This window comes from Pimephales promelas, chromosome 18, assembly GCF_988280905.1.
Source record: "Pimephales promelas chromosome 18, fPimPro1.hap1.1, whole genome shotgun sequence".
In the NCBI taxonomy this organism is placed as follows: domain Eukaryota; kingdom Metazoa; phylum Chordata; class Actinopteri; order Cypriniformes; family Leuciscidae; genus Pimephales; species Pimephales promelas.
The window spans coordinates 29,840,507-29,861,967 of record NC_142786.1 but is presented as its reverse complement, the minus strand read 5'-3'; the positions used below and the strand labels follow the sequence as shown (position 1 = coordinate 29,861,967).

General features: G+C 37.3%; 1 protein-coding gene across 2 annotated transcripts in view; it reads right to left on the bottom strand.

Annotated features, from left to right (window-relative positions):
• The window catches only part of adcy2b (adenylate cyclase 2b (brain)), a 56,532-nt gene that overhangs the window by 5,749 nt on the left and 29,322 nt on the right, over nucleotides 1–21,461 (bottom strand). The window contains exons 4-17 of one of the 2 annotated variants that reach the window (XM_039680915.2): nucleotides 19,859–20,008; nucleotides 16,934–17,082; nucleotides 15,825–15,936; nucleotides 15,144–15,271; nucleotides 12,213–12,371; nucleotides 11,759–11,891; nucleotides 9,475–9,651; nucleotides 9,323–9,357; nucleotides 9,077–9,157; nucleotides 7,967–8,036; nucleotides 7,713–7,810; nucleotides 6,401–6,485; nucleotides 985–1,122; nucleotides 99–209 (exon numbers count right to left, since the gene is read on the bottom strand). In XM_039680915.2, coding sequence (XP_039536849.1) covers nucleotides 99–209; nucleotides 985–1,122; nucleotides 6,401–6,485; nucleotides 7,713–7,810; nucleotides 7,967–8,036; nucleotides 9,077–9,157; nucleotides 9,323–9,357; nucleotides 9,475–9,651; nucleotides 11,759–11,891; nucleotides 12,213–12,371; nucleotides 15,144–15,271; nucleotides 15,825–15,936; nucleotides 16,934–17,082; nucleotides 19,859–20,008 — 1,626 coding nt within the window. Of the gene's footprint in view, nucleotides 1–98; nucleotides 210–984; nucleotides 1,123–6,400; nucleotides 6,486–7,712; nucleotides 7,811–7,966; nucleotides 8,037–9,076; nucleotides 9,158–9,313; nucleotides 9,358–9,474; nucleotides 9,652–11,758; nucleotides 11,892–12,212; nucleotides 12,372–15,143; nucleotides 15,272–15,824; nucleotides 15,937–16,933; nucleotides 17,083–19,858; nucleotides 20,009–21,461 lie in introns of both variants that reach the window. The other variant, XM_039680914.2, reaches the window with a different exon arrangement.

Sequence of the window (21,461 nt, the reverse complement as noted above, 5' to 3'; positions counted from 1 at the left end):
ATTTTCATATTGGACTGTAGAAGGTTATTCAGTTCACACAGTTTTTTTTTCTGAGAAGAAAATTACCGAGGCATGAGATAAGATTTGTTGCAACTTACTGGCAAGTAGAACTTGTTGTTTGAGGAGTAAGTGGTCCGACCATCTGGACCATCCATACTGCTGTTGGAAATGTTGAGTGATGCTATCATTCTATCTTCAACTAAGAAAAACTTAAAACCCAACAGATGGAGAAAATAAAATTTAGAGCATTCCAGCAGAAAGACACCACCACTCCTAGATAAACACATCTGTTGCTTTTTGTAACAAATATGTTTCATAGGAGTTCATTACAGATTTTTTACATGAGAGAAAAATTTAACAAAAAAAAAACAATGAGCTGCAAGCAGATGCGAAAAGCAAATAAAGATGACCAGTTGCCAACTTTTTGTCCAGTTGCTGCAGGATTTAATTGAAAAGATGCCGGCTAATCAAAAAAATTCAATTATTACATATATATATATATAAATAGATCTATAAAAGATGTGGCCCAAAATGTTTTTGTTGAATGTCACGACTAGATAACTAAATATCAATGTTCTAACAAGCCCAGCTGAGCAGCTTAACGTTTGGACTTTGACTTGTGAAACCAATTGACATTAACTTGAAAAACCCAAGTATTTAGTCACATGGTCTTGGGTTTCGTTTCTTTATATATATATATATATATAATTCAATTTTGTAAAACATAGGTTATAGGTCACAAGAGGTTTGAAATCCTAGGCAAGGAGATATTTAATATTATCATTATTTCTAAAGAGTTCCCTAAACTTCCAAGCCATACAGCTAGCAGGCTAATATTGACAAGCAAGCAGATAACATTTCTCTTATTGAACATGGTCATGAACAATAATGAATTATGTGTGAATATAAAAAAAAATGTCACTTATTTTAAAAAGCAGATCAATGTAGCTTATAGACGAGGTATTTGGCAGTTGTGACGCTCACCATGTTGAATACGGCCATGACTAGAATAAGTGCAGTGGTTGCCATGGTGAGTGCAAGTCGTATCCAGGGCTTGTTGGTGATGACTTTAGAGGAGCTGGGGAGCCAGGGCATTGTGCAGGAAGCTGCTTTGCCCCATTGCTACGGCAACAAGAGTAAACAAAAAAAACAAAAACAAGCTTTAACTCCCACCAATGTCATTAGCATATCTGCTTCTATTCCAAATGCTCAAGGTTATGATTGTGCCCCACAAGTCAGAGACACATTAATAAACATGACTTCAGAGTGATTGAATATTATGATAAAAAAATAGGCATCTATATCAACTTTGAGTAGAAGCCAACATGAAACGCCAATCAGAATTCATTTTACTTCCATTATTTCCCTAAAAATGTGGCTGAAACATGGTTGGATGTAGATCCTATTCCCCTGCAGAGTCCGAACCTCCTTATTTTGGCTAAGACATCTTTTCCCTCTGTTTGTGTTTTCAATTAGTCTTTGGTTAGTGAGCTTAATGCTTTGCATACTATCTTAGCATACTGCTAGTTAGACCCAGCATAAAACCCTCTTGCCAGTCAATCATCACTAAAAAAAAAAAAAGGCTTTTAATATTTAACAACAGCACTACTATAAGATAACCTTAACCCCTCTTTCATAGTTGTGCGAACTCTCACACTGATGACATAAAGTTAATAGGCTATTACAAGAATAAAGTCACTATTTCAGAAAATAATCTTAGTCTGATGTGCATTAACGTGATTGCTCTGCTGATACGGTAGATCTCAGACCTTCTGACAGCCCCGCTTTGGTCTCTGGTCTCTAAATGAGACAAAGTTTAGGGAAGTGTATTTACACTGCTCTACGTCGGAGGTGGAAACCCAAAACTACGGTAGAAATACACAGAGCATCTCCACAGCAGTGCGTGTCCATTATAAACCTGAAGCTGCACAGACCACAGACGTCGCACTGCTAATCTCTATTTTTACAGCGATTGATTCCTGACGGTTCCATAATGGGACTGGCGTGGGGGAACTGCCTGTACAAATTGTGAGCATTTTTCTCTGCTCTCGTCTGTCTCTCGAGAAGGGAGTTCAGCGTCTGGGTGTCAGGTTCTCAGATGAAGCCTGTTGAGCGCCTTTAAAAGGGTGTAATCCTCTCAGACAATGCGGCGGCTGACGAGGGTAAGCTGTAATGGATGATTTCATAAAAAAGGAAAACTTAGTCCGGCAGCGAACAGGAGATGGCTGATGAGGGTGGTGATAATAGGATTTACCCTGTATCTTCTCAGCCACCCTGCCCCATGTATGCTGAGCTGGTTGGTGTTATCGAATGGCGCCACGGGCAGGCTGAGAGCCCGGTCATAGAACCACCAGCTCAGGTGAGGATTTCATTTCTTCTCGATATCACACTGAGATCGAGAGGGCATGGAAGAACCCATACTCTGCCTGTATCCACCAACATCAGCGGGCTAGTCTGGCTGATGTTGAGGGGATAGGACAGCGTGGTTATGCGTTGATGGTACAATCGACACTGAGAGCTTTAACCCTACCAGTTGAATGGCAGAGCATACATATCAGCAGGACAGGCCGGTGTTAGCCTGCACATCATGGCGGAGTTGCAGGCATACCAGGCCAATCTACTGGGGGATCTCGACCAGGGGGTGGGGCCCCTGAGGTGCCGCCCTCCGGGCCACCAAACAATCTGCCGGTCGATGGCGACGATAGTGGTCAGGGAGAGACATTTGTGGTTGAACCTGGCTGGCATCGGGAAGAAAGAGAAAGGATTTCTCCTCGATTTGCTGGTTTCGCCGTCTGAGCTTTTCGGCACCTCCGTGGAGGAGGTGGTTGGAAAGTTCAAAGAGGCGAAGGCGTGCTCAGCTGTATCCAGAACATACATACCGCTGAGATCCGTGCTGGGGTGCGTTTCCCGAAAGCATTGTTAGCCAACTATGGTCGCAATTTCCGTCGTTACCAAAAGAGTTCAATGGAAATTGCGACCAACATGCGACCATAGTTGGCTAACGATGGTTTCGGGAAATGCACCCCTGATGGGCTTTTTGGGATTGTACAAAGAACACTAAAATGTATCTCTCTACATACCTTGTTCCCTGTATAGACATATGGGGTCATGTCAATGTCCTCAGGTAAAGTATATTTTTGTAAGTTCTACTTTAGGTGGCTAGAATGATAGGAAGAAGCATCAGCTGTATGGGCTTCTCTTGTGATGTGAAACCATTGCTAGTCCTTGGACTGTTAGCCACCTTAGGGTAGCGTAGTGGGTCTCTTTCTCATAGGATATTTTACTTGGAGTTTTAACTGACGCAAGAGTTTCAAATAGATCTTATGGCCAGCCCACATGTCCGTCTGACTTCTTTCCTGAGTACATTGCCCCCTTGAGCTCTGTTGGGTTTTCAGTGTGCTGAGCAATTCTGCAGCCCCTTGTATGAAATAATAATAACAATTTTTCTAGTAAGGTTTAGGCCTAGTACAGTGCGTCTTTATTGAGCAGGGTTAGGCCGTCTTTCGCCTCACGTAGACTGTGTAATTTACCCGACCCTGCCGTGCAGAACTACCATACGGATCTGTGCCGCTAGTTTATGCTTCACTTACCTCACTGAGCTATTGCTCAGGCATTTGGTTGTAGGTGGTTTGGCTCACAAACAAGCCCCACTCCCCTAGGTTGGACACAGATAAATTTCCTGTCATCCCTAGAGCCGCTGGCAGGCCCGCACCCTAGTAAACCTCAGGGTGAGGTGGGAGTAATCTCCAGTGATACAGGGTAGGTCTGAGTACTTCACTTTCAGTTCTCTATTATCCGGCTTGGGTCGAGTGGGAAGTTCTAGCTTCACTTCTTCTTTTGTCACAGTATGCTCCCCTGAAGCCAGAGCATTGCCATGAGCCCATGCGTACAGATGGTAGGCCTCTGACTACAGGGGCCACCTTTGAAGAAGAGTTGATTATGTTGTACTCCCCTTGCTTTAAGGGTACTAGCTCTCTTGCTGAGTACACTGCCATGGGCACCAGGATGCTGTAGGCACTGGCTTTTCTGCCAACGGAGGGTGCACCGTTAGGTAGTAGGCCTCAGCAGTCCCCCTTGAATGGCCAGCCCCTTAGAGGGTGCTATAGGCCAGCTTACTTAAAAAAACAAAACAAAAAAACGTGGTTGGCCTTAATGGTTTGGGCAGTTGACTCACTGATGGGTGTAGGCCGTAGACAGGCCTCCACGGAGGTGAATCCCAAAATTGTAGGACATACTTTATAGCCACTACCAGGTAGCCATATTAGGTATCCTGTGGATGGACCCAATAGTTATGTTGGTGTAGTATAGTTCCCAACAGTGTACCTTTGTAGCAGTAGGCCCAAACAGGCCTCCCTGATGGGCGAGTCCCAAGATGGCTGGCCTTAGCAGGCCACCTTGGAACTATCACCCGGACTCAGGGCTCAAAGTTACCAGTTGTTATCAGGGAGAAGGCTTCTCAGGCCTCCCTGAAGGCGAATTCACACTTGAGATGGTAGTAGGCCTCACCCGGCCTCCCTGAAGGTAAGTTCCCCACATACTGTGGTGGTCAGGTTGTGGTGGTCTCCCTGAAGGCAAGCCCAAGGACTGGCAACTGGACAGCTAGCCTGACTTACTATCGAGTTGGCCCCAGATGATACAGATTAGGGATGGGACGGTATGAAAATTTCATATCACGATTATAGTGTCCAAAATAATCGTGATTATCAATATTATCACGGTTTTGTAAAAAATTTATGAAAGTGCTCAAAAAGAACTGATGCTCACACTGAAAACATTTCAACAAGTTTTATAATTGAAAATCAACAAACCACAAATAAAACAAGCCTCTCTATGCAGTTTTTAAGCAAGATTCTATAGACCCTTTTACAGTTGGTAAACATGGTGACGTTTTTTTGTGGGCGGAGCTTAGGTGGAGGCAGAAAGATCCGTCAGGCCGCTTCACTAACGCTAGTTAGCAAGGATTGTTAGCTTGTTTTTTAACAATGACTGGAGAAAATCCGATATTATCTTAATGTGTAAGCTCACTCACTGTCCAGGACTGTGATTGTTATTTCCAAAAGTTATTTTTAATAGTTTTTTTAAAACCCAAAATATGACCACACCTCAAATTTGGTCCTTTTAAAAGGCTGAAAAACCTCCTGAGCACGGTCACTGCCTTCCACCATTCCTTCTCGAATAGTAATTTAAAAAAATATTGCGTGCTGCGCGCCTGCGTCAGACTGGCCGACAGGATTCAGTGAGTTATTAATATCACGATAATCAAACACGGTTTTAATGATAATTAAATTTTAAACGATAATACTAACCGTCAGTACATTTTATCACGGTTTATCGTGAAACCGGTTATCGTCCAATCCCTAATACAGGTGGACCAAATTTGCGGCTCTGGCTCATGGACTACTACTATAAAATGTACACACAACATGACACAGAGCTTCATAAAATGATCTCCCATACCCACAATCCCCAAACCTGTGGGTACTTGACTTTATTGCTATCCAGAATGAAAAATAGATGACAAACAATTCAGTCAAATTATCATCACTCAAGCTGCTTTTCTCTTGACACACACACACACACACACAAAAAGAACCAAAAGAAAGGAGGGGTGGGAATGGGTTGGTATAAGTGTAAGGTTTCTATTCAGTGTGGCCTACTTTTATCATCATAAATTCTTGGTTAATTAACCAACTGGGAACAAATCAATTCAAGCTGGTGGGTGAACGGCATGCAAATCCTTCAAGAACTTTGGAAGGTCATACCTTTTAAAAATATAACTCAGATGCCTCAATACAGGTTACTTCAATTATAGTTGGAATGGTATGGTTCCATGTTTTTTTTTTTTGTTGTTGTTTTTTGCATTACTGTAGGGAGAATTTACTTGAAATATAATACACTTCAATGGTCACAAAAACTGAGAAAACATAATTTCTGGTTAATTTCTTTTTAGCTTGGGGTGGAATATGAAAGTCACAAAATGAATGTTGAATATGCCATTTCATTCTAAGCTTTTATAATACATTAAGTAAGAAAGAGCAAGAGAAAGAAAATAGAGAGACATGCAGGTGACATTTGCTTAAGCCATTTATGTTCTGCAGGTCCAAAGTAGCTCATAATTTGATTATAGACAATTCGCTCTCTGTTGTTCCTCCGGCTAAAACCAGGAAAATTTCTATCTTGTTTTGATATGGTGTTTTTTTCCTCCCGGTATGACATTTTCTCTAACAAGATGAGGGTCTCAAATGTGAGGGAAGATCGACTTATAAAATGACATTTCAGTATACAGTTATTTCCTCCATGGAAAATAGACGTGTAGCATGTCTACGAAACAACAAGACAATATGCTTAATTCACTCTCAAAGAAAGCTACTTTATATTTACTTCTAGATTTACCACTTACCAGTATGTGACCAGCAAAACAAACGCCGAGGATCAAGGCGAGTAAAAGGAAAGCCATTCCGAATGATACTCCAAGGACGGTGGTTCTGTGAGAGACGAAATCATTAGCGATACTCTAAAGCAAGTGACACACGAACATCCAATCTTTATGCATTCTCTGACATGAAAAGAGAAGAAATAGATGTAATGCCACATATAGAGATAAAAACTGTTGCTCGGCATGCTTGAACAATGATAGATTTTTTAATAAGTAACAGGATTTTTGGAAGTGATTGCCTGTGCAAAACAATGCTATGCTAATGCAGTCAGTTGGTATGAGGTTAATAAGCTTTGCTATGCCATTGCTAGGGTATTTAATGTCGTTGTTTATTGTACAGTAACAGATTTACCACAACTTAAATACTACAAGAGAATATAAATAATATGAAAATAACACTAAACTGGGAATATCTCGAGAGAATTTTTGCTCTCGTGATATGGCCCAGATCAGTGTTATTTTAGTATTATTTACTTAAACTTATTTCAGTTAATTGCTAAGGCATTATTTTAAATGTTCATTTAAGATTTTTAAGCTGAAGCTTTTCATCTAATATTTATATTTTATTTTTATTTCCATTACCAACAACCATTTTCAATAACAACACTGCACCCGTTTCATTGTCAGCAAGGTAAAAATCATATGTTTGATTGCTTGGAAAAATAACAGAACATCTACTCTCATTAAGCCGCATGATTTAAGGTCGCATTCATAATATATCCATCGAGCAAAAGGTGTGGGCAAATATGATGCCGAAGTTTAGGGTTTAGAATTTAGATTTGAATAGCCTAAGCAGGCATCACTAACTCAAATGGTTTTTGAATAAAGGAACATAAACGTTTAGCTCCAGTCTTTGTAGTGCCAAACATCACCATTAATGTGATATGAAATCAATTTCAGAAAGAGAGAACACAGTTTGAGAAAACCATTGTGCTTCTGGCTCTTGTGAATGTGTTCACAGTCAACATGAGCAGTACACAATAGGGTGACGTCTTGCATAGTTTTTTTCTGAATTCATTCAAAAGGAGACATCATTTCCAACCCAGACTGACCTCTGATTAAAAATGAATCTATAACTGTCTGCTCAGGGCAGTCTCTTTCAGACAGACACTGATGTCCACATCATGCCATTATTTATCGCAGCACTAATTTTCTTTCAATTGTGTAGATGTTGTAATATTATTATGTGTCAGTAGGTCTAAGTGCTGTGGGAGACAGTGGCTGTCTGCGTAATTGCCTTGCGAAAGACAATGACATACAACGAGATGGTACTTACTTGGGCAAGACTAAAACCTGCACTATAAAGATGCAGAAGAAAATGAGACAAGCACAGGTGACGTAGTACTTGAATGCTGGCAGAGTCGTGGCCCTGTACTGTTAGAAGAAAAAAGAAAAAAAGTTAAATATCTCAGCTCTTACGGTTTTCCTATTAATCTTTGCTTTGATTCTGATGTGTTTTTCTCTTCACAATGAAGCACCTAGAGTATTAGTCATCCAGTGGCATATACCACACCTCAAGAAGGGATGTACCTCTTTTTCTAGTGTCTTATTGTGAAAGAACAGAGATATCCTTTGAATGTCCTCTGACTTCAGCCACTGTCTGGTGGAAAGAAAGCATAAATAAAGTAATTTATATCAATTAAATTCTCATTGTCAAGGTGAATCACTATTATAATAGCTTCTTTGGTGGCACTAATGCAGGAAATGCTCTGAACGTGAATTACAATAGACAAATAATTGCTATAATGTTATTTTTTAATAATTGTTATATCAGGGTCCAAAATCTGAGACCACTAATATTTATGTAACTACGTTTTGTATTCTATCCATCTATCTATCTATCTATCTATCTATCTATCTATCTATCTATCTATCTATCTATCTATCTATCTATCTATCTATCTATCTATCTATCTATCTATCTAGCTATCTATTTATCTATCTATCCTACAGTATCTATCTATCTATCTATCTATCTATCTAATCTACAGTATCTATCTATCTAATCTACAGTATCTATCTATCTATCTATCTATCTATCTATCTATCTATCTATCTATCTATCTATCTATCTATCTATCTATCTATCTATCTATCTATCTATCTATCTATCCATCTATCTATCTATCCTACAGTATCTATCTATCTATCTATCTATCTATCTATCTATCTATCTATCTATCTATCTATCTATCTATCTATCTATCTATCTATCTATCTATCTATCTATCTATCTATCTATCTATCTATCTATCTAATCTACAGTATCTAATCTACAGTATCTACACTACAATATCTATCTATCTATCTATCTATCTATCTATCTATCTATCTATCTATCTATCTATCTATCTATCTATCTATCTATCTATCTATCTATCTATCTATCTATCTATCTATCTATCTATCTATCAATCCTACAGTATCCATCCATCCATCCATCCATGTTAATTAATTATTTAACAATTATGTTTTTTGCTTTCATTATTTAAACAAATAGGTTAACACATATTTGTTTTGCATGTTACATGTCTTACAAAAAAAATCCAGGTATAAATTAGACACTCTTCTTGTGATATTTTGCAGATAATTCATGAGTTCCTCCATATGGATAAGATGTAGAGCATTGTGGACACTCACTTCTGTGAGTTGATGCCATCAATAGTGCGAATGATTCTTTCATTCAACTCTTCTTCAAATCTCTTCTTTTGTGATTTTGTTCTGAAAGGGATTGGAGAGGAAAAAGGAGGGAGAGAGACTTCAAACTACCATAGAAATGCAAATGAGGTCAATGCTCTAAAAGGTTATTCACTTGAATTTACATTTTGGCTCTTTTTTGTTATAAAGCAATAAACAGTAGGAAAAAAAAAAACAGACCTTTCGGACCTTTGCTGAAAGTTGAATTGCCCTAACGGCACGTCCTGTAAGAAACAATGAAAAGCACTATTAAGTGCTTTAAGTTCAAGCTGTTGACTGATCACCATTAAAATCTTGAATCAGAATCACTGTTTTCTTTCCATGTGCTCAGGTCAACTCACGTGTGTGTTGATCTTGCCGTTCTCATTGGTCATGCTGTCTCGATGGTGGAGGTTAGCAAATGGTTTGGCTGCTCCCCAGGACTCAAGGTACTGTGTCATACGGACAGACGCCCTCATCTTGACTCCATCCAGAGTGGTGCGAAGACGAGGGGGAAGCAGGGGACTCCGTTTTTCTGCCTAAGTAACACCATAACATGAAGTACAAGTTTAAATGGATGTGTTACAGGCTAAAGGGCGTTCCCAAAAATGTAAACCTTTTTGTCCTATTTTCAACTTCCCAGTTTAAATGTGTCCTCGTGTCGTCACAGGATGTGATGTTTTCTTGTATTATAATACATTTATGACCCATCTGTGTCTGATAATTATTCATGAGACTGTGTGTCCTTATCCTATGAGAAGACGCAAGACTCCCCAATAGATATCACTTCATGTCCTCAGTTGATTGATTACATTAAGAGTTGCAAATATTTATTAAGGTTTTTTTTCTGAAATGTTGTTTAAATATGCAAATGAGGCATTATCTAAATGAAAATGTACTCATTTGCATACATTTCTAAAACAACATTAGAGTCAAAGGTTTTTACAGAGGGTGTTTTAGATATCTATCACTTTATTATCAGAAAATACTGTCAACAGCCATATATTCAGATTATAAATAGGAATAAACCTGTTAAGTTTGGTGTATGTACGTGCGGCTGAAGTGGATATTTCTGCCTCAGTACAGGTCAGGAGAAAACACTCATTTTCAGAAAACAGCCTTTAAATATATGTACTGTAATTGATATCTACAGACGCAAATAGATAATGTGCCATAAAATATACACTTAAAAGTGTATTTTGGATGTTTTCTTTTCACAAGTCTGAAAAAACACAAAAGCCCAAAATCTCAAAATTAATTTGAATGAAAATAATGTTGTCATCACACAATATCACAAATGGGGTTTTATACCTGAAAATGGGAATGGGGGGCTTTTAAATACACAGATGAAAATGTATTTTAGGACGGGGTCTCTTGACACCAAAAGGTAGAAAACCCCTGCTATAGTATTTAAGATAACAGAGCCAATATATACGGTCAACTTTACACCAACTTAACTCGAAGGCCATGGTTCAGTTCATCAGAAAAAAAGAAAGAAAAAAAGCTTACAGGCATCAGCTAAACAACAGGTTGAAAAAAAAGAAAAGAGAACAACTAACAAACAAGCAAAAGCCCTCCAAACTCAAATTCAGTCATCATATTGGGAATATGAAGGGAGTGGGTGTGCAGTGGGTTGTTATGATAAGAGGGCCGAGAGGCTCAAACCGAACAGAAATAAATGTACAAGTCTCTTATGAGAAAGATTTGCTGCTTTTGTTACCTCGGGCAAAGCAAACGCATTGTTGAAAAGTAAATAAAGCACTGGATAAATAATACAATAGCCATTGTTATTTGAATAAATTATACCAGGCCATATGATATCTGAGGGCTGAAAAGCCCACACACATCTCAATGGATGGATATTCTGGAATCTTCTGGGTCTTGATGCCCATTCTCTTGAACTTGAGTTTTGATGAACAGTCTTTCCACGGTTGTCATATATTACCACAAAGTCACATTTGTGTAACTGGAAAGTCTAACTAGTGTAATTATGCTAATTGGCGCTCAAGGTGAATTGAAAACAATGTTAATTAGCAAAGTAGCTGCATAATTAGGCATATTGTTAGACATATTGATCATTAAATGTCATTCAGAAGGTTTGTTTGGCTATTAATGCGTTTGTTTAACTCATTTTATGGGTAATAAATGGATTGGTTATTCATTAGCTAGCTTTCACAAATAAACAAACAAACAGCTAAAAGAAGGAAAAATGAAGTTCAATCTACATGTTCACGTTCTTTCGGGGACGTAAAACGAGAGGAACCTGACACAGAAATGTCTCTGTGCTTCTATGTGATTTGGTTCGTTATTCATTAGCTAGCTTTCTAGCTTTTCTGTAGCTCGAGGGTCATGGGTTTGAATCCCAGGGAAAGCAATAACTCATAAGAATGCAAAATGTGTACCTTGAAATCACTTTGGATAAAAGCGTCTGCCAAATGCATAAATTGTAAAATGTAAATTATTTTTTTTATGTTGCCACAATTATTATTAGCTGATTTTTTTATAAAATAAATAAATAAATAAATAAAAAATGAATTTGCTCTAAACCTCTAAGCTCACTCTGGTACCATTATTTTCCTCGTAAAATGTAAATGGCTAGTTATTTATAAACTTGTGAAAGCTGGATTGCATGTGTGACTTTTTTACCTTCGGGTTGATGACTAGGTACGTGATGATGCCGTGCTCTTTCAGGTAAGAATCTCTGCTTAGTCCGTTGCCTGGCTCGACTTTATATGCCCCATTCAAATGTTCCAGTGTTACAGAAGAGATGTGAACCCGTCTGGAGAGGAGCACACAAACTATTACAGGCTGGCAAATGAAAGGGCACTTCACAAAAACAGGTGCATTATATGAGTATTTCACAAATGTTCCAAAGCCTGCAGAGACAATAGAGTTAAGATATGAAAAATAATTTGCACTTCTGCTATTTTTGGGGGTTATTCAACAGAACATTCATTAGTAGCACAAAAGCACATTCATTGTGCTTTCAAAAGAGCATTTCTATTAACGTCAAGAACCCTCCATGAGCATAATAGCACTTATAGCAAATATGTGAAAATTCTGAAATGGGGAAAAACAAAAGTCATTATGCTGATCTTACCCAGGTACACCCCCCGCCTCCATGTGATTGGCCAGGGTGACGTCATGTGACCAAACATCATACTGCCATTTCTGGAGGCCAATCACACCGCAGAGAACATTCCCAGAGTGAACTCCAACACGCATGTTAATGTCAACCCCAGTGGCATCTCTCACCTTCCTGAAATAAACGTTTTAAAAGTTTGCAGAAAACTTAAAAAAAAAAGTATATTTACACATCTGCAACATTAGTGTTAGAGCTTTTCCGTGTTGTGTTTGTGATAAATTTGATTAATTAATCAGCATGTGATGTCTTTATTTCGATATACATTTTTAATCGATTAACAGTCATTATTGAAATAGTCTAAAAATAAAAAGAATTAAAATGTGTCTACTAACTTAACTAATTTTAAGCATAAACCTTTAAATAAAAAGGTTATGATAAATGTAATACTAAAATCATAATAAACACAATATTGGACACTCTTGACTGATTTACTCACTTATGTTATATGTAAATAAAGCAAGTTTTCTCCCAGTGTCATGAAGATTTTTTTACAGCACATACACACTTCAGTCTCTCCCTCCTTCCTTTGAAACGACTGAAACAGTACCATCTTACCAGAACTTAACACCAGAAGTATTTATAGCAAATTAAATATCAGAAGGTGCCAGGATTGTGGCGGTACGTGTTGCTTTCTGAGGGAGTGTGTCTGGTGTCCGTGTATATATTCATTCAGCACACAGAACATCTTGTGTTTTAGATAAGGCAGCTTGAATGTTACGATTTCCCAGTTGGAAAGAACAGTTTAGGGCCAGCATGAATATTAATGTTGGATTACGCTATTGTTTCCAGTCTAATGTGTGGTATAACCAGTGTTGGGCCTGAACGCGTTCAATGAGCTTGTTCATATTTTGGGAGAACGTGAACTACTGTAAGCCTGATGAACGTCACTGTGAACGCGTTCATTTTACGCCATGTTGGAAAATACTCAGGAGGGTTCTCAATTACCTCCTCAAATGGATTTGTGTGTGTGCACCAGTGGCGTAGCCACGAGGGGGCATGGGTGGGCCTAGGCCCCCTCATTTACATGTCCGGTCCCCTCAGATTTCTGATTGCTTAAAAAAAAAGAAAAAAAGTCGTTTTATTAGGATTGATAGATTGACCAATCAAAATGCTGCGCGGTAAAATGCAGCTTATTTTCAAACTTGATTTGTTTATATAACGTGTTGCGCGTAACGTACGCTGTCATCTTCATCTTTGCGTGAGAGTTAATATGCCGTGACAATGGCAGGCGCTCAAACTCAAAGTACAATATTACACTTTTTTAAAAAAGCACGGAAAGATCAACTTGATATACAGTATATATAAATAATGTTGCCCCCTCATTTAAAGACGGGACCCCCCAAAAATAAAATTCTGGCTACGCCCCTGGTGTGCACATGCATGAATGTGGGTGTGTAACAAAAATTTCAGTAACATTACGGAGAGTGAATGTGTAGTAGAAGAGCAGCAGAATGGGTGAGGAATCGTGAAAGGGACTGGAAAAATTGAGATAGGAAAAGGAGATTGTGTGGGTTCCAACAATATCACACATCAGAGCGTATTGAGTATGCAGGTTATTTCAGCCTCAGAGAGTAGTGCTTGAGAAGTCAGACACCATGGGGAAAAAAGACGCAGAAGTGGTCCCTGGTAGATGATGAAAGGGAATAATGTGACAAAAAGCTCATGTGTTGTGGTTTTAGGACTTTGCAGTAGATACTATTCAAAGGGTCTTTAAGTTCTAATGAAGAAATGGAAAAATTTGTAAGGGATAACGTGCATCTGAAAATAAACCATGATATGTATTGGCTTATGGGACACTCCGAGAAATGACTCACATGCTAGCAACCTCAGGCATTGTAAGCCTTACCAAATTTTGGTTAAATTTGCCTATTTGGTGAAATTTGTCTAAGACTGAATTTTACACCATGTTTCAGGAGCGGAGTGGCAATCGGGAGAGTCGGGAGTTTCCCAGGTGGGCCTGTAGTGTTTCGAGGCTGTGAGGGCCGGTCTGAAATGTACAATTGGGGCCATAACGGAAAAATTAATTTTTCGTACATTTTCGATAACGGAGCGTATATTTGCACTAAGTGCCTGTAGGTCGTAGGTCGTGAAGTGCTTGAAAGCAGCTTTTGATGCGCTCGACCAGAGTTCGAATCCGCCTTTTGCCGAACTCTCTTTTCCCTTTTCCTAACACATATGAGATGTAAAATGTACAAACTAACATAAAGGTCTCTAGCGTTATATTTTGTGCTGGATGATCAGCATGGTTATCTGGTGTTTACACCTAAATAAAAGCTTACATTTAATTTAAAAATTTAAAAATATTTAAATCTTCGTATATTATAGTGTAAAATGTAGGCTAAAATATACTTTTGAAATATTCATTTTGATTTATATAGTACACATTTATAGGCTATATGGATTTTACATCACAGGAATAATTGTATAAATCATTATTTCATTATTATAATAATTATTTGGCATTAAAATGTACAAAATTTTCTTGCGCGGGAGCATGCCCGAGAACCCCCCTAGAGGCACAGAGGTCCACCCAACATAGTTTTACAAATTCCTATGGGAAAGAACGACGATTTATGAACTTTACTACAGCATAGTACAACAAAAGTCTGTAAAACTGTAAACGCCATATTATAATGTCCTTGAAATGTCCCTAATTGTGCCCAGGGGCCTCTGAAATTTTTTGGTCCCACTCCGCCCCTGCTATGTCTGCACAGACATTTAAATAGCACAGCTGAATCTTCCTGAAACAAAGGTCAATTAGTCCATTTAGAGGATATTGAACAAATATATTTTAGTGCATGTAGCTGTGATTGACCAATTAGAATCAATTATCAGAGAGCTGTGGAATAATTATGTGTATTTGAAAAAGACAGCGTGTTCTTTTACTTGATGGCTTCACACATGTCCAGCCCCATCTTCACACAGTTATTGGCATGGTCGGTCAAAGGGTCCGGCAGGCCTGACACACAGTAATAGCAGTCGCCCAGAATCTTGATCCGCATGCAGTCGTTGTCCTGCATCAAACCAAAATTAGACAGCAGTGTTACAGAAAGACATTACATTCTGTACAGGAATAAAAAACTCACACTCAATACAACATAATCAGTAATTCATATTTTGTTGGTTCTCTTTGTTTTTGCATGTGTTCATAATTTCCTTGTATGTCAGCCTGGCCAAAAGCGATGTCCGCACAATTTAGCATGTTTAATTGAATTATCACAAATAAAACTATTGACTCTAAGCACAACTACGCCATATGCTTACAAAGTTTAACTAGTCCGACATCACTTTTCGCCACTACTGCACTAACTGTAATGCTGTACCAGTTCTGTAAATGATTAGTAATCACAAAATGTCTTCCTTTTACAAATCAACTTAAATCATTTATTTAGTTCAGATAACATATAATTTTGAGTTTCTGATGATTAAATCATTCTCATTCATTGCATTAACTCACTTTTTCCAGTTCAATCAACTTAAAATTTTAAGGCAACCAGGTTACTTACTTTTTTAAGTTAAACCAACAATATTTTTTTTACAGTGTATGCCTGTTAGGACTTATGATACCTTGGCTATCTGGTCAAATTTGCCGAAGAGCTCATTGAGCATGTAGACCAGTTCTCCAGGTGAACAGTCACTGGCCAGACGCGTGAATCCAACAATGTCTGCATACAGAATGCTGTGGAAAATGTTCGAGAAAACTCAAAAGGAGACTTATGCAAACAGTTAAAGAGCATGAATTTATTTACCTTTTTGTACTGGAAATAATACACAACTTACAGATTATCATTTTCTTAAGCGTTTGTCTTACAAATATATGAACATCCTTAAACACACTGCTGATATTTAAACCAACAACATGATTATGTTATACAGCTCTTATACAAAAGTAAAAAAAAAAAAAAATTATACTAATAAACGCACATTTCAGATACAATTTTAGCAGTTTTTTGTCTTTTTTTAACTGTTATATCTCTGACCTGAATTAATTAATGACTTGAGTGAGTGATTCAAGACCAAGAATAATTATGTATTTTTGAATAAATTGGATAAGTAATTCATTCTATGACTTATTCATAAAGAGAGTAACTCGTTGCATTCCTGAATAAATCAGTGTTTTTGAGTGAATCGCTGAGTGAAAGATTCAGTGACTCGACGTAAACGAATCAAGTAAATGATTAAATGACTCACTCCTAAAGTCATTAACTTGCTATGCATCAATGAACATTTCAGAAAGAGTTACTGGAAAAACATAAAGGATATTAGGGGAAGGAGGACCGCTTTGAAGCAGATAGCAGTATTGCTTTAAAAACAGCAAAGCACTAATTGTCCTTCAATGCAATTAACAAAATTACATTTGCGTTCTGATGAAGAGCCTCTTCAACTGTTTGCCCGGTATAGCAGAAGATTGTGTTTTCTTTTACTTTTTAATAGAGGCATACAAAAGTGTCTAGGCTCTTTTAGAGGAGAGCTACTTGTAACTGGGTTGATGAATAGCTTGTTTTTGTGTGCAGACTGAAAGAGGGCAGGATGGTTTGACAGGATCTATTGAGGGTAGGACAGCTCAATGGAGAGCAGGTGCATTGTATAGGGAATATATATATATATATTTTAGACTTCCTAAAATAAATCAGCTGAGTGCATATGTGCGCTAGTGTGTGTGTCATAAGTCCTACCTTACATTGGTGTGTCTCTGTACATAGAGGTTGTGGAAGTTGTTGGTGTTTTCGGCCTGGCCAAAGTTAGGACCCTTCAGCCTCTGAATGATCTCTGCCTTCATTACTCTCGCGATGTGGGCGGGCAGCAGGGACAGCAAGAGGCGCTCCTATTGGTCGTAGAGAGGAGGATATGCAAATCAATATGCTGATTTACTGCTCAAGAAACATTAATTATTATCAATACTGAATAGAGTTGTGCTGCTTTATATTTTCGTGGAAACCGTGATAAATGCTACATATATGTACAAGTAGTATGGTAGTACAGGTGAAACTCTACAAATTAGAGTATCGTGCAAAAGGTAATTTGTTATTTAATTTTTATGATTATGGCTTGAAAACCTTTTCACAATATTCTAATTTTAAATTTGGGGTTTTCATAAGCTGTAAGCCATAATCATCAAAAGAATAACAAATATAGGCTTGAAAAATCTCACTTTACATTTAATGAGTCTATATAAAATATTAGTTGCCCCATATAGTTGAATTACTGAAATAAATAAATAACTTTAGCTTGATATTCTAATTTTTTGAGTTTCACCAGTATGTTATTTAGAACAAAGCCCTAATCTTTGAGCACTTTTTAATTTTCTTTTAATTAATTAATTTATTTTGGTTTACAAATGATGGATGGCTGGTGCAGTGAGAGAGAAAATGAGAGAAAAATTAAAACTGAGGTGGATGAACAGATTGAATCATTGTAACAGATGTCTCATGAACTACCCTAATTGTAAAAGAAACATTTGTGATTCTACTCAAGAACATTTCGGTTGGCTGAAATAATAAAAACAATATTATTTCAGCCAACCGGTTATTCAGATAGCATATTGGCATTGAACATATTGGTAAACCACTATTTATGTAAATTTTTGACCCTGGGTTAAGCAAATATTCACACTTAAAAGAGGGTTAACGCAGGGTTACAGTGAATAAATAACCTGAAGAAAATGATGAAAAATAGGAAATATTAAAAGTCTGTTCATTTCTCGTTTTATTACCGGGTCACTCTTTCTCATTTTCTTTTTATTTCTCTCCTTAAAGGACACACTGCTCTATGAAGGTCAAATAAAAAAATAAAAAAAAATAATAATAATAATGGGGTGTGTGCCATGTGCAGATTGTGACAGCAGAAAAAAAGCGAAATCCATTATAGGACTATTTTTTTATTTTTTTTTTAAAGAGGCAAATCAAAGCAAGTTGTCCACACTAATGGGTTCAAGGCCCTCCGGTCTGCTAGCGTGATTGCTAAAGGAAATAATGTCATTAATTCATTGTGGTTCTTTCTCTACAGTATAAATTAATATGATTTCTGCTCTGTTAAAGTGCAGAAATATTAATTTGCAAAATTGGATGTTATTTTTGGACATCCAATCATATGAACATTACATATGCAGTATATCACTAAGAGATTTTTAGTTTGAAGTAAATGGGGAATGTAACATTGTGTGGCTGTGGGCTTGCTTAGGGGTCCAGTGGGATTTTTAGGTGGTTGCTTCCTATGTGTATATATATATACACACACAGTATATATACTGTGTATATATGCACAGTATATATATATATATATATATATTAGGGCTGGGCAATGACTAATCGTGATTAATCACATCCAAAATAAAAGTTTGTGTTTACATAATATATGTGGGTGCACTGTGTATAATTATTTTGTATATATAAATACACACACATGCATGTATATATTTAAGAAAAATCTGTTCTTAATATATCAAATACTTATTTACACACATAATATTAATTATGTATAAATATATATAAAGTATATACATGCAAATATTTCTTAAATATATACATGCATGTGTGTGTATATATATATATACAAAATAATTCTACACAGTGCACCCACATATATTACGTAAACACAAAGTTTTATTTTGGATGCGATTAATCACGATTAATCGTTGCCCGGTCCTAATATATATATATATATATATATATATACATATACTTTTACCAGGTGATATAAATACGTTTTTTAACCATGTTTTACTTTAATGAACATACTGTATAAATATATTCAGTATTCAAGATCAAATAAACTGCGTGATTTAAGGCATTATTCTTGAGTAAGTTTAGGGGTTTGCAAATATTGTGTTGTGCTTTTTCAAACATGAACTGTTCTAATGACAAAATATATATTCAAAGATGTTTTATTCACCCTTGAAATGTAAAATGAGGCATATGCAATTAGGCTGATGGTCTGTGCTGTACTAATGTTCTGATTGGATTGACCAAACAGTGAGCAGCCCTGCAGGAGGTGAATGAAGGAAAAGCTGCACCAGAAAGAACCGACAGTTGATGATGGACTGACTGAAGAGATCCATTCTCACAGTACACAGAACATACATACAAATTAGGAAAGCCTACTTTCCTTAACTCTGATAACACTGAATGATGAAGCTTGAGGGCATGTGCTCAACAGGCAGATATTTCACAGAGTGAGAGGAGCAGAAGAGCCGCCAGCGATCTGCCTTTATCTCTCTGCTCATATTTCACTCACTCAGCCATAGCCAACACGTTCTCATTATTTCACACAACACAACAATGAGCAAAACTAAGGCAAGAGGGGGCCTAACAGACTTCCGCCCCACCCGTATGCAACAGGAAACAGAGTGCTGAGGGGGAAAACAAATTTAACTCTCGGCCCCCTCCGACTTCAAATATTAGCCACCCATTGTGGTGATATAATGATCTCTTCAATACAGCTGCAGGAATGACTCATGCTCAAACCTATCCGAAACCTCCCCAAACGAGGCCTACATTGACTTCCCTATCCCTGAAGGACCGTGCACCACACAGTTCGGCACTGTTTATCTGTTCTTTGAAAGCAACGTGGTACAGGCAATCTGTTCATCCCTCTAGTCGTACCTGCTGATGCTTCTCGGATTCCAGTTTGATGGGAGACTTGATGCAGTTGCAGGTGTCTTGGTACGTCTGTTTAAGAGCCAAATCCATCAGGTGTTTGTGATAGGCTCCCGCCACATTTCCACAGATGAAGATGATGATATTAGCCAGGATCTACACAGACACGCAAACAGCTTTAGTCAGGGGTATACAGAGATGCTCTGTACTCTGGATGTTAAAGACATTTTTCTTAAAAAATGAATAGCTACACTGTGTAACTCTTTTAGTATATTCTTAGCTAAAACACTTAGTTCTTTCAAAAATATATGTGCTCATTAATGTATATTTACTTCGTTCAAGTAATAAAGTATTCTCGTGAGTGTAAAATATGCCATTGAAAATACATACGGGTGAGGGATTCTAATGTCGGTCGCCATCTTCTTGAAAGTACATTAGCCAAAGAGGGACATACCCGTTAATTCAAGCTTCGCCTTTCGCGTTTACGTTTGAGTTAACACTCATGGACGAGGTCGAACTGGAAGCCATGTTAATCTTGGACTACATTGGCCACCGTAGGAGTTAAAACGAAATCGGAATTGAGAGGAACAGAAACTAATATTCACTGAATGGTCATATACCTTTTCACCACTAGATGGGGGTAAAAATCAGCTTTAAGGTGTCTGTTTTGCAGTGTAATTTATACATCACCCATCTATCTATCTATAAACTATATGATATATCTATACTGACAGATTGATAAATGGGTCATTTACATCAATCTATAAACAATATGATATTTAAGTTTATATATACACACACACACAGCATGTATGTGCAAAATTCTGACAATGTGAATTTGTCTTACATGTTGAAATACTTTATGTATTTGGTTCTGATTCACTGCTTGCAAACAAAGGCTATTTTATGATCTTTATCCTGCTACAGGCTCAAAGCGCTGTACATGTTAAAAAAATAATTATTCTTCTGTGGCCATGGAAGATACCATTTTCTTAGAATAAATTAATAATCAAAAGAGTTTGTTGGACGAACTGATTACTTGATTGTAAAATTAATTTAGCCATGTCAAATTAACCCAATTAACTGACCCAAATATTTATAATTAATCACAAGTTATAATTGATTTTTAATATTTCCGTTAGCTAAGTTCCTAACAACGGTAATGGATATGTTTAATATTTAGCATTGAATTAATGTGGAGACTCAGCGTGTAATCAATACAACATTGGCATACAGTATAAAACAAGTAATGAATGCATTACATTTCCTCATAGGTACAGGAACACATTACTGCCAGACCACAGACACTTTAAGAAGATATGCACAGCAACCAAATGGCTTTTGAGTTTCAAATGGCAGAAGTAAGCGCATTAGCGAAAGATATAATCAGTATATGAAACTTGAGAGTGATGTGTCACTACATTGATTCAAAAGATATTGATCTTCAGAAAAAGTGAATTCAGTTCAGCCCACAAAAAGCTTTCAACAGCCTCTAGCTGAAGGAGTGAACAAATATCAGTGCAGTGCTGAATATGGTGCTGTTATCTTTAACAAAACATAGGTTTAAATGAATTTTAAATGAATAATTGAATTGTATTATATATATATC